The sequence below is a fragment of the Poecilia reticulata genome, linkage group LG8 (assembly GCF_000633615.1).
Source record: "Poecilia reticulata strain Guanapo linkage group LG8, Guppy_female_1.0+MT, whole genome shotgun sequence".
Lineage (NCBI taxonomy): Eukaryota > Metazoa > Chordata > Actinopteri > Cyprinodontiformes > Poeciliidae > Poecilia > Poecilia reticulata.
The window spans coordinates 1,955,198-1,968,456 of record NC_024338.1 but is presented as its reverse complement, the minus strand read 5'-3'; the positions used below and the strand labels follow the sequence as shown (position 1 = coordinate 1,968,456).

General features: G+C 40.2%; 2 protein-coding genes across 8 annotated transcripts in view; one reads left to right on the top strand and one right to left on the bottom strand.

The window, feature by feature from the left end:
- copz2 (COPI coat complex subunit zeta 2) overlaps positions 1 to 5,842 on the bottom strand; it is a 19,496-nt gene extending 13,654 nt beyond the window's left edge. For 2 of the 5 annotated variants that reach the window (XR_534172.2, XR_534173.2), the window contains exons 1-2: positions 5,698 to 5,841; positions 498 to 566 (exon numbers count right to left, since the gene is read on the bottom strand). Coding sequence is in view for 3 of the 5 variants with exons in the window: in XM_017306401.1 (XP_017161890.1) it covers positions 498 to 566; positions 5,698 to 5,814 (186 nt within the window). In the remaining 2 variants the exon portion in view is untranslated. Of the gene's footprint in view, positions 1 to 497; positions 567 to 5,697 lie in introns of all 5 variants that reach the window. The other 3 variants (XM_008415096.2, XM_008415097.2, XM_017306401.1) reach the window with 2 other exon arrangements.
- A 3,086-nt stretch (positions 5,843 to 8,928) lies between these two features.
- Positions 8,929 to 13,259, top strand: part of praf2 (PRA1 domain family, member 2) — a 21,572-nt gene continuing 17,241 nt past the window's right edge. For all 3 annotated transcript variants that reach the window (XM_008415098.1, XM_008415099.2, XM_008415100.2), the window contains exon 1: positions 8,929 to 9,133. In XM_008415098.1, the coding sequence (XP_008413320.1) occupies positions 8,955 to 9,133 (179 nt within the window). In that variant the 5' untranslated portion in view covers positions 8,929 to 8,954. The remainder of the gene's footprint in view (positions 9,134 to 13,259) is intronic.

The window sequence follows — 13,259 nt, the reverse complement described above, 5'->3', positions numbered from 1 at the left end:
ATATATATTCTATAGTAATGAAAGTGACATTTGGGTGGAAATGAGGACTATTTAAAGTGCATTAAATAATATTGGAAACACCAAATATGAAAATATATTAATCTAAAATTGTCGAAAATTTTATAGTGCTGAACAATGAATCAAGCACTGGGTCACAACTTTTCATTAGAGAAACAATAACTACTCAACAGCAGTGTTTCAACTGCTGTCGAGCAGTTGAAACACTGCTCGACAGCAGGACCACATTCACCCGGTCCTGCTTCCATCTGCAGGTTTTGGGTTTTTCCAGCGCTCAAACTGATAGATCAGAAAATCAGCTCAGTGTTCATTCCACACCCCTTTATCAGACACAGGCATCTTTATCAACCAGTTCAGTGATTTTTTAAAATCTTTTGGGGATGGAATGGTTGTGAATGGATAATCTAACAATATTTACATATTAAGGAAATATTTTTTACTAAGTAAAATAAAATCTAATGAAATACTTTAACCCTTACCTTGGACAGAAGTCTGTTGCCATCATTATCAAGAATAAAAACAGCTTTCACTGTGTAGAGAGAAGGTTCCTGCAACAACATACAAGAAGAGGTTTAACTTAAGAGATGCTCAGTTTTCCTGATGCTACATAATGTTACCTTTCCAACTACGTTTATTTCACACCTGGCTGTGTTGTGAATTAGACCTTTACTATCCAGGTAACTCTTGTCCTTTTCATTAGAGATGAAACAGATTTGTATTCCCTGGCTGCCAGTTAGCTGGTTCTCAGAGCATCTACAGCCATCAGCCTCCTCTCATGTCTCAGGTTCTGCCTCTGTTATCCATCTGGATGAAGTTAATACTCGGCTCTGAACTGTCTGTTATTCAACTACAGGGCAACGCTACTGACAGACATCTGTCATCTCTTCTCTCCTCTGGTGAAGCCATCACATTTAGGTTCTTAATGCAGTTGGATCCATTCCAGCTTGAGCTTCAGACTCTGTTTTTTTTATCCATTTCTGGTCGAGGAAAAGTGACATTCCACAATAAATCATTCACAAGGCTGTCCTACTGAAGAGTCTTCAGGAACGGGTCAAAGTTCTGTTATGCACTGACCAGCAGAGATTCACAGTCAGAGTGTATCACAGAACTTAGACCAGAAACTCAGCCACAGTGTCAAAGCAGCAGAGAGAGATGACGGATCCGTTGAGCCTCACCTCCATTCAGGGGCTCACATTAGAAAAGCACTAAATCTGACGTATATTAGAAAAAAGGTGTTGAGTGACCCAAAATAAAGTTGCATTTACAACTTGGAGCAGGTGGGATGTTCTGACATTGATAATAAAACAAATGGAATGACGGCAAGAAAGAGGATTAATTTCTTTCCCTAAAAGTCACAGGAAATGCTAAAAAATAAAGAAAATGCATGATTATGGAAAGAACAGTCTTGTGGCATTTACAAATGTGTCCAAGAACAAAGTCTGATGTGCATTCAGAGCAGAAGGAATCAAGCAGACAGGATTTTACAAGGTGTAGACATTGTGAAAGTGTCCCTCTTCTTGTCGTACTGAACATTGAGCAGCATCATCAGCTAAACACCACATCACTGCACTCAGCTCAAACACTGAAGTGTCCAAATGCTGCTGTGCTTCTTACATCTGAACTGCACAGCAGAGACCAGCCACGCTGGGTGACTCTCCACCCAAAGTGAGTTTAAATGAGCTGAGTTCAGAAGGAAACACTTCCTCTGAAGGCCATGTTCACGGTGTTCAACTGGAATACTCATTTACAATTTCCTTTTTTTTCTTGAACTCTAGTATTAACTGAAGCAAGTGAGGTGTGCAGAGCATATATGTTGCTCTGGCTTGTTGTCCAACCTGCTGGTTGAATCGTTGACGGGTTCTTGGAGCAACTCCGTTTGGCCCGACTGTCTGGAGGGTTCATCGCTGCTGCATGTTTTCTCCCATTGTGACTAACAGCTCTAAAATGGTTCTCCAAAAGTCTTAGAAATGACTTTGTAATACTCTCCATACTAACAGATGTCACTAACTTGTTTCCCTACTTTAGCCATTAAAGAGGTTCTACTTCAAATGATCTATCAGTGAGGTAGTAATAGAACCTGTGGATTTGGAAATGAGCCTGTCTTTCTCAAAAATGGAGTTTAATCACAGTAAACATGTGACCCTTTGTCAGGTTGGTGCAAGCCACTATCAGGTTGGCTTGCACAGCTATTTCCCTTAATGAATGAAATCATGACTGAAAACTGCTTTTTGAATTTACTCTAGTTATTTTTATCCAAAATAAAATTAGTTTGAAGACATAAAACATTTAAGTGCGACAGAAAAGCAAAAATAGAAGAAAATTGTGATCATGTTGACAAGTAACAATAACCCACTCTGGAATCCAACATCCAGTAAGCAACATGCAGCACTCTGTGTTTCCTCACTCAGTCAGCTGGCTTCATCCTCAGCAGCTGAAGGAGCATTTTCTCCTTTAAGTGGGGAAGGCTGATATCTTCCATGAGACACTGAAGCTTTTCCTTATCTTTAAAATGCTTCTGAATCGTAGCAGCAAGGAGTCAAAAGTAAATCTTGTCTGTTGCTTACGTCGGCCTCCAGAGGAGATTTATTTCATAACTAAACCTCCAACGAAACGTTTGACAAAACAGAGTGACATATGAACACTAATTATCTACATATTGCCAACATTAATATAGTATGACCAATATGATCTGAACTTTTTCTTTTAACAATCAGGCCTGGCAATAAAAAACATTCTGCTGAAGTTTCCAACCACTTAGCCAACCACTTTATATTTATGCATTCCAAGAAATTCACCTTACAGTTTCTTATTGATGATTAAAACATTATTTAATTTTAAAATTCTGTGTCACTATTAATCTGATGCCAGGCTGTGGTAGTGAAGTTTACGCTAAAACAAAGAGTTCAGTCTGAAGAGATGGAACCAGAACTGGGAGAGGGCAGAAGTTAGATGACTTCCAGCAGCAGCACCAGTTGGAGCTTTACTCAAATCAGTGGTGACCACAAACAAATCACAGACCAACAGCGACATAGTAAGAAGAACACACTGGGATGTCGCAGTTGGGACATGAGTATTCAGATAAAGTACTATGAGGAAACACAATCTGATACTTTCTGTGGAAACAGAGTGGAATGTTGGGAGAATAATGAAGTGCGCACAACAGAACCTGAAAGTGGTTGTATTTTCAGGCACAGTTGTAATTCACAAGACTAACTGATGAGCCCCAGCGCCATCATAACTGACCCAAATAAACCTGTGTCCACACACTGGAGCAGATTCAATCCAGGGAGCTGAAGTGGAGACACATCCAGCAAAAATGGGATAATTCCTTTCCACTGTCTCCATGTGCTTGTTCAGAATGAGGGACTGCTGCAAAGTCAGTGACTCGATACAGTCGCCACGGATTTATTTAGTGCGTGTGTRTGAATGCAAGAATCAGATTCATTCATTCCAGAAAATGAATACGGAGACTTCAAGGAATCACGTACAAACACATGTATGCATTAATTAAAAGGACATTATTATGTGTTTTTCAGCCACATAGTGGCATTTTGTAGCTCAATCAAGTCACTATGTAACCTTCTGTTATAAACATGTTTTACATATAAACATGACTTGACTTCACAATTTAACGCCTTGAAACTGGGTCCTTGTCTCCTTGATGTGATGTTGTGCTGAAGGTACAGTTAACACCATAATGTATTTTTGAATTTGAATTGAATTTCCAATACATCTTATACTGTTGGAAAGTCTGATTATTTTTGGTTATTATTATTGTAAGGAAATACATTTATGTTTTAGGCTGCAGAGTCAAGCATGTGGGATGAAAATCTTGCTAACTTCTCTCTGCCGGTCATTTCCGGTGGAGGCTGTGTGATGTGGCACACCACCTGTCCTCATTAGAAAAACACGGCTGGAGGAAGTTTCAGTGTAGAGTTGCGATTCTGCAACCTCTTGTACAAACCAAGCTATTCCCCAAAATACTGATATGCAAATACATTTGTCGATAAGCGTAATACATAGCTATATAATTAATAAAAGCTGGGATTTGCAAACAGACACGTTTCTCATGTCATCGCTTCATCAGAGTTCCTTCTCCTCTTGACATGTACAATTTTTCAGCTTAAGCAGGACGAGGCCTTTTAAAGGCCATAAAGACACTACAACAGATCTACAGCAACAATACCAGTCATCACCATGAGTTTAGAGGTTACAGAGACCCAGCTTTTATTTTGACAGTCTATTTCCGTTTATCGGCAAGTGAATTTGCAAATGTATATTTCGCCCTGAGCCAAATATTTAGTTTTGAGCCGAATATTCAAATTAAATACCTAGCTATATAATTAAATATTCAGTTTGAAACTGTTACATTAATTTTATTTAGTGGAAAATATTTTTTTTTCTCTTATGACAGACAACCAAATTGTTGCTCTTAATTTATTTTACAAACGTACCACAAATAAATAATTGACCAAACATAATTTTGATAAATTAACTGTACTTATGCGTGCAGTTTGCAGCTTAAAGGCAAAAAATGTAAACATACACAAAAAAGAATGGCTTTTTACAGCGGTGCCATTTCGTTGAAGAAATTTAGGTAAATACGGATAAAAAACAATGAAATTACACCTGCAGGCTTTTTATTTTATTTATTTATTTATTTTAAATACTATGGGTTTTAGCCGAAGTTGTGAGAAGCCATTGGAAAGCCTGAAGAGCCACATTGGGCAGAAATCTGACGTAATGTTGGTTTTCTATCATATTAAGCAGCTACAGTGGTTTGCGACTTAAGGTCTATAGCTTTGATTAACATTAAATGGGAAACGTTACGTGAAGAATAAACATTTGATTTCCCAGAATTTTCCTGCGGTTGAACTTTTCTTACCAACTCTTCCACATAAAGCAGCTCTGCACTCCGAAGGACGGAGCGTTTGAACAGTAAATGGAGCTTCATGAGAGGACAGACATGAGCTCCAGAAACCTGGATGAAGCTGAAGAAATGGTGCGCGAGGCAGAACGGTGGACGTGGCACCTACCCTGGAACACACGTCACTACATTCACGCTCCACACACACACTGAAACACGCAGAGCCACTGGAAATACAGTTACCAGATTAAATGCTCAGCGCCAGTGTGTGTGTGTGTGTGTGTGTGTGTGTGTGTGTGTGTGTGTGTGTGTGTGTGTGTGTGTGTGTGTGTGTGTGTGTGTGTGTGTGGAGCCACTGATTTATAAAAGTGCTCCGTGGAGACAGCCAACCCTCTGTCTGTCCTGTTGCGCTCAGATAAAACAAAACAGCTGTGGATCAACTAGTCCATTCTATTGGTGTTAACAGAAGTTCTCAACCAGCAAGGGATACTATTTTTAAACCAATATAGGATTAAAAATAAATCGAACGACACAGCGGTTTTATGGAGAAAGCCCTGATCAAACCGGCCTTCGTGAGCTGAAAAGAATAGTGTGAGATCCCGTCAGAACTGAGGAAGAAATAAAATCTTATGGATAATATGCAACCAAGCTTCGTCCACTCCCCCGCTTGGCTTATTCAAGTCTGTCTGCTGTAATGTCCACCATCGACAGCCAGCAGATTAATACAACACATGCCCGGGACACTGACTGCAGCCTGCAGTGCTGCTGCCCATGTCCACTAACGCAGATGATTTAACAGCGAAGAAGCTCACCAGGGACGTGGAGTCCATCTCTGCTGCCGCCGCTGCCGCTGCGCTCACTCTGTGTTGACGTGGACTGCCCTGAGCTGTCACACGGCGCGCGCTCCCGACCTGGAACCACGAGCACATAACCACCAGTAGAACAGAGAACGCTCCATGACCACGCCTCTTCCGCCTCTCTTCCGGCCTTTCATAATAAAAGTCTGTGCGTCTCTTGATTTTTTTTTTTTGTGGCTTTTCATTGAGAAAGCCTAAATGAATATATTTTCATTCATTCGTGTATATCCGCTTTTAAATTATATTTTGTACATGTTTTTTTCAATAATTGTGTTTAAAGAATTCATTTAAATTAATTTCAGATTAATTAGAATTTCTGTGTTTAATGCCAATTCTATTCTGAAATTGTTGACACTGTTGCCTCACAGAAAGGAGGTCCTGGGTTCGATTCCGGGCCTGAGGTCTTTCTGCATGGAGTTTGCATGTTCTCCCTGTGCATGCGTGGGTTCTCTCTGGGTACTCTGGGTTCCTCCTACAGTCCAGAAACATGACTGTCAGGTTAATTGGTCTTTCCAAATTCTCCCTAGGTGCGAGTGTGTGTGTGCATGGTTATGTGTCCTGTSTGTCTCTGTGTTGCCCTGTGACAGTCTGGCAACCTGTCCAGGGTGCACCCCACCTCTTGCCTGGAACGTTAGCTGGAGATAGGCACCAGCAACCCTTCTGACCCCACTAAGGACAAGGGTGTACAGGAAATGGATGGATGGATGGATGGATGGATGGATGGATGGATGGATGGATGGATGGATGGATGGATGGATGGATGGATGGATGGATGGAATTTCTGTATTTAATGCCAATTCTATTCTGCAGTTGTTGACACTGTTGCCTCACAGAAAGGAGGTCCTAGGTTCGAATCCCAGCCTGGGTTCTTCCTGCATAGGGTTTGTATGCTGTGGATTATTTCCAGTTACTCTGGCTTCCTCCCCACAGTACAAAAACATAATGGTAAATTTGCCCTTAGGAGTGAATGTGTGCATATTGATTTCCCTGTCTTTGTGTGGCCTTGCGATGGACCAGTGACCTGTGTGGGTTCAACCCTGAACAAAAACAAAACAAACAACAAAAACCAATTCATGCAGCTTTTATTTTCATACAATTTTCAAGAACTATTTTCTGTCTTTGATAAATGATGATGATGAATTTCATATATTAGGAATATTTTTCTAAAAACTTTCATCAGATTTGATAACGTGCAGCAGAAGCTCTGCTAAATGAAGAGAAATCATATTTCTTCAACCTGGCTTCTCTTAATTAACTCCCTGTTAAATCTAGAGTAGAATCCTAAATGCTCACATTTCCACAACAGATTGGAATGAGTGAGCCTCACTTTATCTAAACTCTAACATAATTTGACCATTTTTTTCCTTTTAAATGATAAGGCAAGCTAAGGTAACTAAAATAACTTTGTGTGTAAACACAAATAGTTATATAAAAAAACATTAAATACATCAAAAGAACAAGAAAATGTTTAGTTGTTTCTCCCCACTTTCTCCCTGTGCTTGCTCGAGGTCGACGTTTGCAGTCTATTTGTTCAGACAGTGCTATTTGTGTTGGATGGATTCTATGTTATGGAACAGAGCTAATGAGTGTAGCAAAAAGTTGTATTAGAGTGAATCAGGTTGAGCTCATTGAATATGGACTAACGATATTCAGAAATAAACTGCACTTATTGTTGACGCTTGCTGTAAATTAGCGTGATAAAAACAAATGAACCGAGTTGGGAGCTTTCCTAACCCCGCAACGAGGCTGATAAGCGTGTTAAAAAGCCCTTGGTTCTTCCGAAAAACGCTTCTTTTTATTTATTGATATATTTATGTTTTCCTTTAGCCTCGTCATTTTTGATGCTGTGAGTTCAATCAAGCAGACATGATGAAAAGTCAGGAAAAAGCTAACTTCCGTTACACGGAGACGCGCCCATAGACATAATATAAGAGTAGACCCCGCATTGGCTGCTCCGGCGCAGGAAATACGGCGGCCATCTTGGAGCGGTMSTCMCTCCTACTTTGCTCAATCAAAACAGCAGAAGATGCCTCAGCACTGAGGGATATTGTTGTTCGGATCTATGGATTATTGATGTGAGGGCTCCACAGACAACATTTCACAAGTAAGATGGACATATTAGTGTGTATATTTTGTGATTGGAATATAACTTTACTGTATTTATGTCCACCGGTGAGATGCCAGCTAATATTAGCTATAGTGCTTGGTGTAATACGGGGTTCAGCCCCGCTATGAAGGCTAACTGAGATTCTGTAAATCTAAAAAAGGTTATTATTCTCTAACATTGACTTAGATTATCTGACACAAGAGCCTATGTTAGAAATGAAACAATGTAACATATATTATAAAACTTATATTATGTGTTATAACATTCACCAGCAAAGTTTACACAGGTGATAAAGACTATTATTYATATGTAATTCTTTCACTAGTAAGACACATCCCAAATCTTCCGTTTTTGTTTTGAAGGTTTCATAAAGACACGATGTGAGGAAGAAGTGGGAGATATCTTTAAAGAGAGACGGATTCACTGCAGCACGGATGAATCTCACATCGGATTTTGGACTCAATCTCAGCTGCTGAATCTCTCTGAAGCTAGAAATCGTCGGCTGAAAAACATATATATATATATATATATATATGTAAATATAATACATGCATACATATGAACATGTATCCAATATATATTCAGTATTAATCATTATTTATTCGTCATTATTATTCATTATTTATTTGTGTTTGTATACTTATATAAATATGTATTGATATTACTAAATAATTTATTAAATTATGAACGGGGGCTTTGTAATATGCTCATCATACATCAATATCAGAATATTCCACTCCTATTCTATTGTTATAGCCACTAAGCATATTTAAATATGCTGAACTATGTATTAAAAACATACTTWAATAATACAATTGTTTATAAATGTAGCTTTGATAGATGTTTGAATATGGTTTCCAGTAACAAAAAAGCGTGTTATGATCGATTAAATGCGCTGATACGTCATTTTGCCTGCTAAACACATAACGCTGAGAGGAGTGGAGTACCGCTCCAATATGGCCGTTCTAAATCTCGTCAGCGACAATAGGCGAGAGCGGTCCATGAGGCGTCTATGCTTATATTATGTCTATGGACGCGCCTCCCCACCTCTCGTTTTCACCGTGCTGCATTCTGGGAAATCCAGTTTATTTCTGGTTTGGGCAAGATGGCAGGCGTGCAGACGCCTCCCCTCCGCAGCCTGGATGATTTTCTGATGAGCTCGGCTCGTTTTGCGGTGCCAGATGTGCGGGACCTGGACCGCTGGAACAACCGCACGATCAACAACCTTTTGTATTATCAAAGCAATTACTTCCTGTCCGCGCTGAGCTTCCTGCTCCTTGTGGGGTAAGTTTCATTATCCCGACGCCCTCCCTCAGATCATCCCTTTCTCTCCTTCTCAGTTTTTACTTTACTTAACTCTGTAATATTCTCGGTGCAAATGGACATTTCATTTGGGATTCTCCGCTCCCGCTCTGCAGCCAGTGTTTCATGCAGCTGGTTTGAGTGGTCAGTGCCCCCACCTTGGCTAACAGGTGCAGAAGATGCTGGGGGTTCGGACCAGGTCTCACCCTCACCCTGCTCGGCTCTGTGTTGGAGTGGAAGATGTTAGCTGAGGTCCATCTTTGTCCAGGAAGGGGCGCTGTTCGTGGACCGGCACCTTTCTTTGGTGAAGTCAAAAGTGACAGTCAGCTGTACACTAAATGTTGTCCACGTTTACATACAGGGCTGCATCCTTTTCCTCTTGCCAATCACATAATTTAAACAGAATCTCTAAAACGTTTATATGGTACAATTGGTTTTTGAAATAAAAACTGAATAGAATTGTGACGCTAAATATCGGAATCGAATCCAATTACTAGACACTGAAAGGTTCACATCTCTAGTTAGCTGTAGATTATTATCAGCCGGAGTAGAAAAGGCTAAAGCTGTAAACGGTGAAAGCTGTAACAGTAACTGAACATATTTCAGAATGAAAAGTCCTTCCTTTAGGACATGTGTCAAACTCAAGCCCCAGGGGCCAAATCTGGCCCGCCACAGCTTTTTATGTGGACCTTTAGACTCCAAATCACATCAGTTAGTCCCTTCAGTTTTTCACAAATCTGCTAAATTAATACAAAATCCACAGATCCCCACATTTTTTCTGATTTTTATGGCAATTTTTTCTTAAAATTGGCCAAAAACACTGGGTTTAAGTTACTGCTGCCTCTGCCTGACTTGATGTCATGGACATTGGTATGTCCATGACCAATATGGCAAATAATAAAGTTACATTTAGCATCGAACATTGGCGCAAATATCATAAAAATTCCTTACAAATATTTATTAAAAAAATGAAAAGGCATATGGCCCAAAAATATTCACAAAATCCTAGATGGACTGACCAGTGTGAAAAAATGTTCAATATTATTTAATTTTACGAAAAGCTTATTGAATAGTGAAACAAACAGCTATTTATTGATATTTTAACAGCTTGGTGGGTTTTATCAATATATACAACTGGCCCTTTAAGAACATTCAGATTTTTGGCCCAAAATGAAAATGAGTTTGACGCCCCTGATTCTAATGAGTGGCAGATGAAAACTAAAACCTGACTTGAGGAGAACAAAGGGGCCTTTGTTCTAAAACAAAGCTGCACCGATAAATTGGCAGCGATTTCCTTAATTTTGTGAGATTGGTGATCGGCCGATGCTTACATGTGAAGCTGATCTTATCCACTGATCTTTTCTTACTCAGCAAAAGTCTAAAAATCAGTCACTGTCCTCTTTTGCTCTGTTAGCCCCGCCCACCAGGTCATGTCTGTACGTTTGCAGTTAACAATAGTAATAATAATACTTTATTGATCCCCTAAAGGGAGGAAATTTAGTTTGTCCCAGCATTGCACACAATAACAACAATAATAAATAACAATGTGCATATTGCTCAGTACATTAATTATATAATCAACATTTAACATGCACAGCTCTAGAGATTCATAATAGATATGAATTATAAAGTGTGGTAGCCTTGGGCAGAAAGAACCTGCTGTTGCGTTCTTTAGCACATCTGGGCTGAAATAGTCTTAGTCTGCTCATCAGGCTGTGCTGTAGAGGGGATGAAAATGGTTATCCTTGATAGTGCTAATCTTCTTCAGCATTATGTCTCTCATCACCTCTTCCAGTGGAGCCAGCTTGATCCCTACAACTGACTCAGCTTTTCTTATCAGTTTAAGCTAGTTTGAGTCTTTCACCTTCATTACAGCACCCAAGGACACCATTGCATTGAAGATGGAACTAGCCACTGATGATTGATAAAACATGAAGAGCATCCTACTGCAGATGTTGAAAGACCTGAGCTTCCGTAGAAAATAGTCTGCTCATGGCCTTTTTGTAGAGCACATTAGTGTTCGTAGTTCACTGTCAAATGCAACACCAAGGTACTTGTACGATTGAATCTGCTCCACATCTGCCCCTGAGATGGAGATTGGGAGCAAATGTATTTTCTTGTTGCAGAAACTGACAACCTTCCTTGGTCTTGTTTACATTAAGCAGAAGTTGGTTTTCTCCGCACCATGTCACAAAATTATCCACCAATGTCCTTTACTCCACCTCCTGTCCCCCTTCCACACACCCTACGATAGCCGAGTCATCTGAGAACTTTTGCGGATGACACAGTTTGGAACAGTACTTAAAGTCCGCAGTGAAGGTGGTGAATAAAAAAGGAGACAGCATAGTTCCCTGGGGAGCTCCGATGTTACATATTAGACAGTCTGATTTGCAGCTCCCTCTCCTTGGGCTGCCACCTGATCGTGGTGGAGGGGTTTGAGTGTCCCAATGATCCTAGGAGCTATGCTGTCTGGGGTTTATGCCCCTGGTAGGGTCACCCAAGGCAGACAGGTCCTAGGTGAGGAACCAGACAAAGTGCAGCCTGAAGACCCCTTATGATGGAGACGAACTTTGGATCTGGCGTTCCCTCGCCCAGATGCGGGTCACCGGGGCCCCACTCTGGAGCCAGGCCTAGAGGTGGGGCACGATGGCGAGCGCCTAGTGGCCGGCTTTTACCCATGGAGCCCGGCTGGGCTCAGCCCGAAGAGGAGACGTGGGTCCCCCTTCCAATGGGCTGACCACCTGTCGGAGGGGCCAAAGGGGTCGGGTGCAGTGTGTTTCGGGCGGCAGCCGAGGGAGGGGACCCTGGTTGCGAGAGACATACACAGGACGAAAAATGGGATTTTCGTCAGCTATTGACACCTTGTTCTGCCGTGCGTATGGAGATTGAGAGCTTTCGGCAAGAGGTTTTAGTCAGAGTCAAACACTGCCAAAAATGGTCAAAAACGCTGTGTGTCCGTGTTCCCCTATTACCTCTCTCCCCTTGTGCCTAGCAGAGGTTTTCGTATTTAAATGAAGTTGCTGAGTGCCATGCAAATGCAAATCAACTGTTGAGCACCTTTTGACTCTTATTCATTTTGTAGCTAATCCTTTTTAATTTCTGTTCACCATAAAGAAGTATGTTTGGAGAAAACAATATCTTATCCATTAAAATATATATTACATGTTAGGAGCACTGAAAAACTTAGTTTTGGTTGAATTGATGATATAAAAGAAGAATATGCATGATTACATACAATAGACTTTCGTGAAACGTGATCTTACTTTGACATTCCTCCTATCTGAAGATTTATCTTGTGATGAGAGGAATTGCACAACTTAATCAATAATAATAATAAAAACCATGTTCCAGAGTGGTAGATTGTACATAAAGTATTTTTGTGAATAATATTCAAACTAAAGTTAATGTTCACTGATGGCTTTAAAGACCCAGAGTCATGCTATATTGGAGTGGTAGTGGTCATTCCACATCACAATACAGGACTTAAGAAACTACAGATTTTTCAGTATTCAGTTGCTTAACTCTCGAGTTTAAATTGAAGAACAAAATGGTTGAAAGTTTGTGATACCTTCTGATAGAGTATAAACATTTGTATTCTTTTTTTTTAAAGTTTTGTTAGTTAAGTATTAAATATAAGTCACGGATTATGAATCATATTCTGTATAAACTAAAAAAGAGACAGCTCAAAGTATAATTGAGTAAATAAACATAATTATAATAAAAATAAAATATATTGTCACGTAACTTTTGAAAAAATAACCTTTAGAATGTATTTTTTTCTGTCAACTTTCATTTAACACTCCAGTCCAGTTGGTGGCAGTAATGCGCTTTCATAGTCGGTCAAATAGCCGCCATTAAACTCAAGAGGAAGCTTTGCACTGGTGGTAACGAGTGCTAACTTCTACACCCAACATGAACGAAAATACCCGTGCGTTGTGTGAAATGGTGGAAAAAGTTCTATTTCACGGAGTTACCTTTTCAGTATCGTTTTGATATTRAGCAATGATCCGRCGGAAAACAACAGATGACACCGCGGCGGTCCAACAAGACCGAACTCACGGTAAGAAAGCTTTTATAAATAACACGTGGAGCGAGGCCAGTTGCTTTG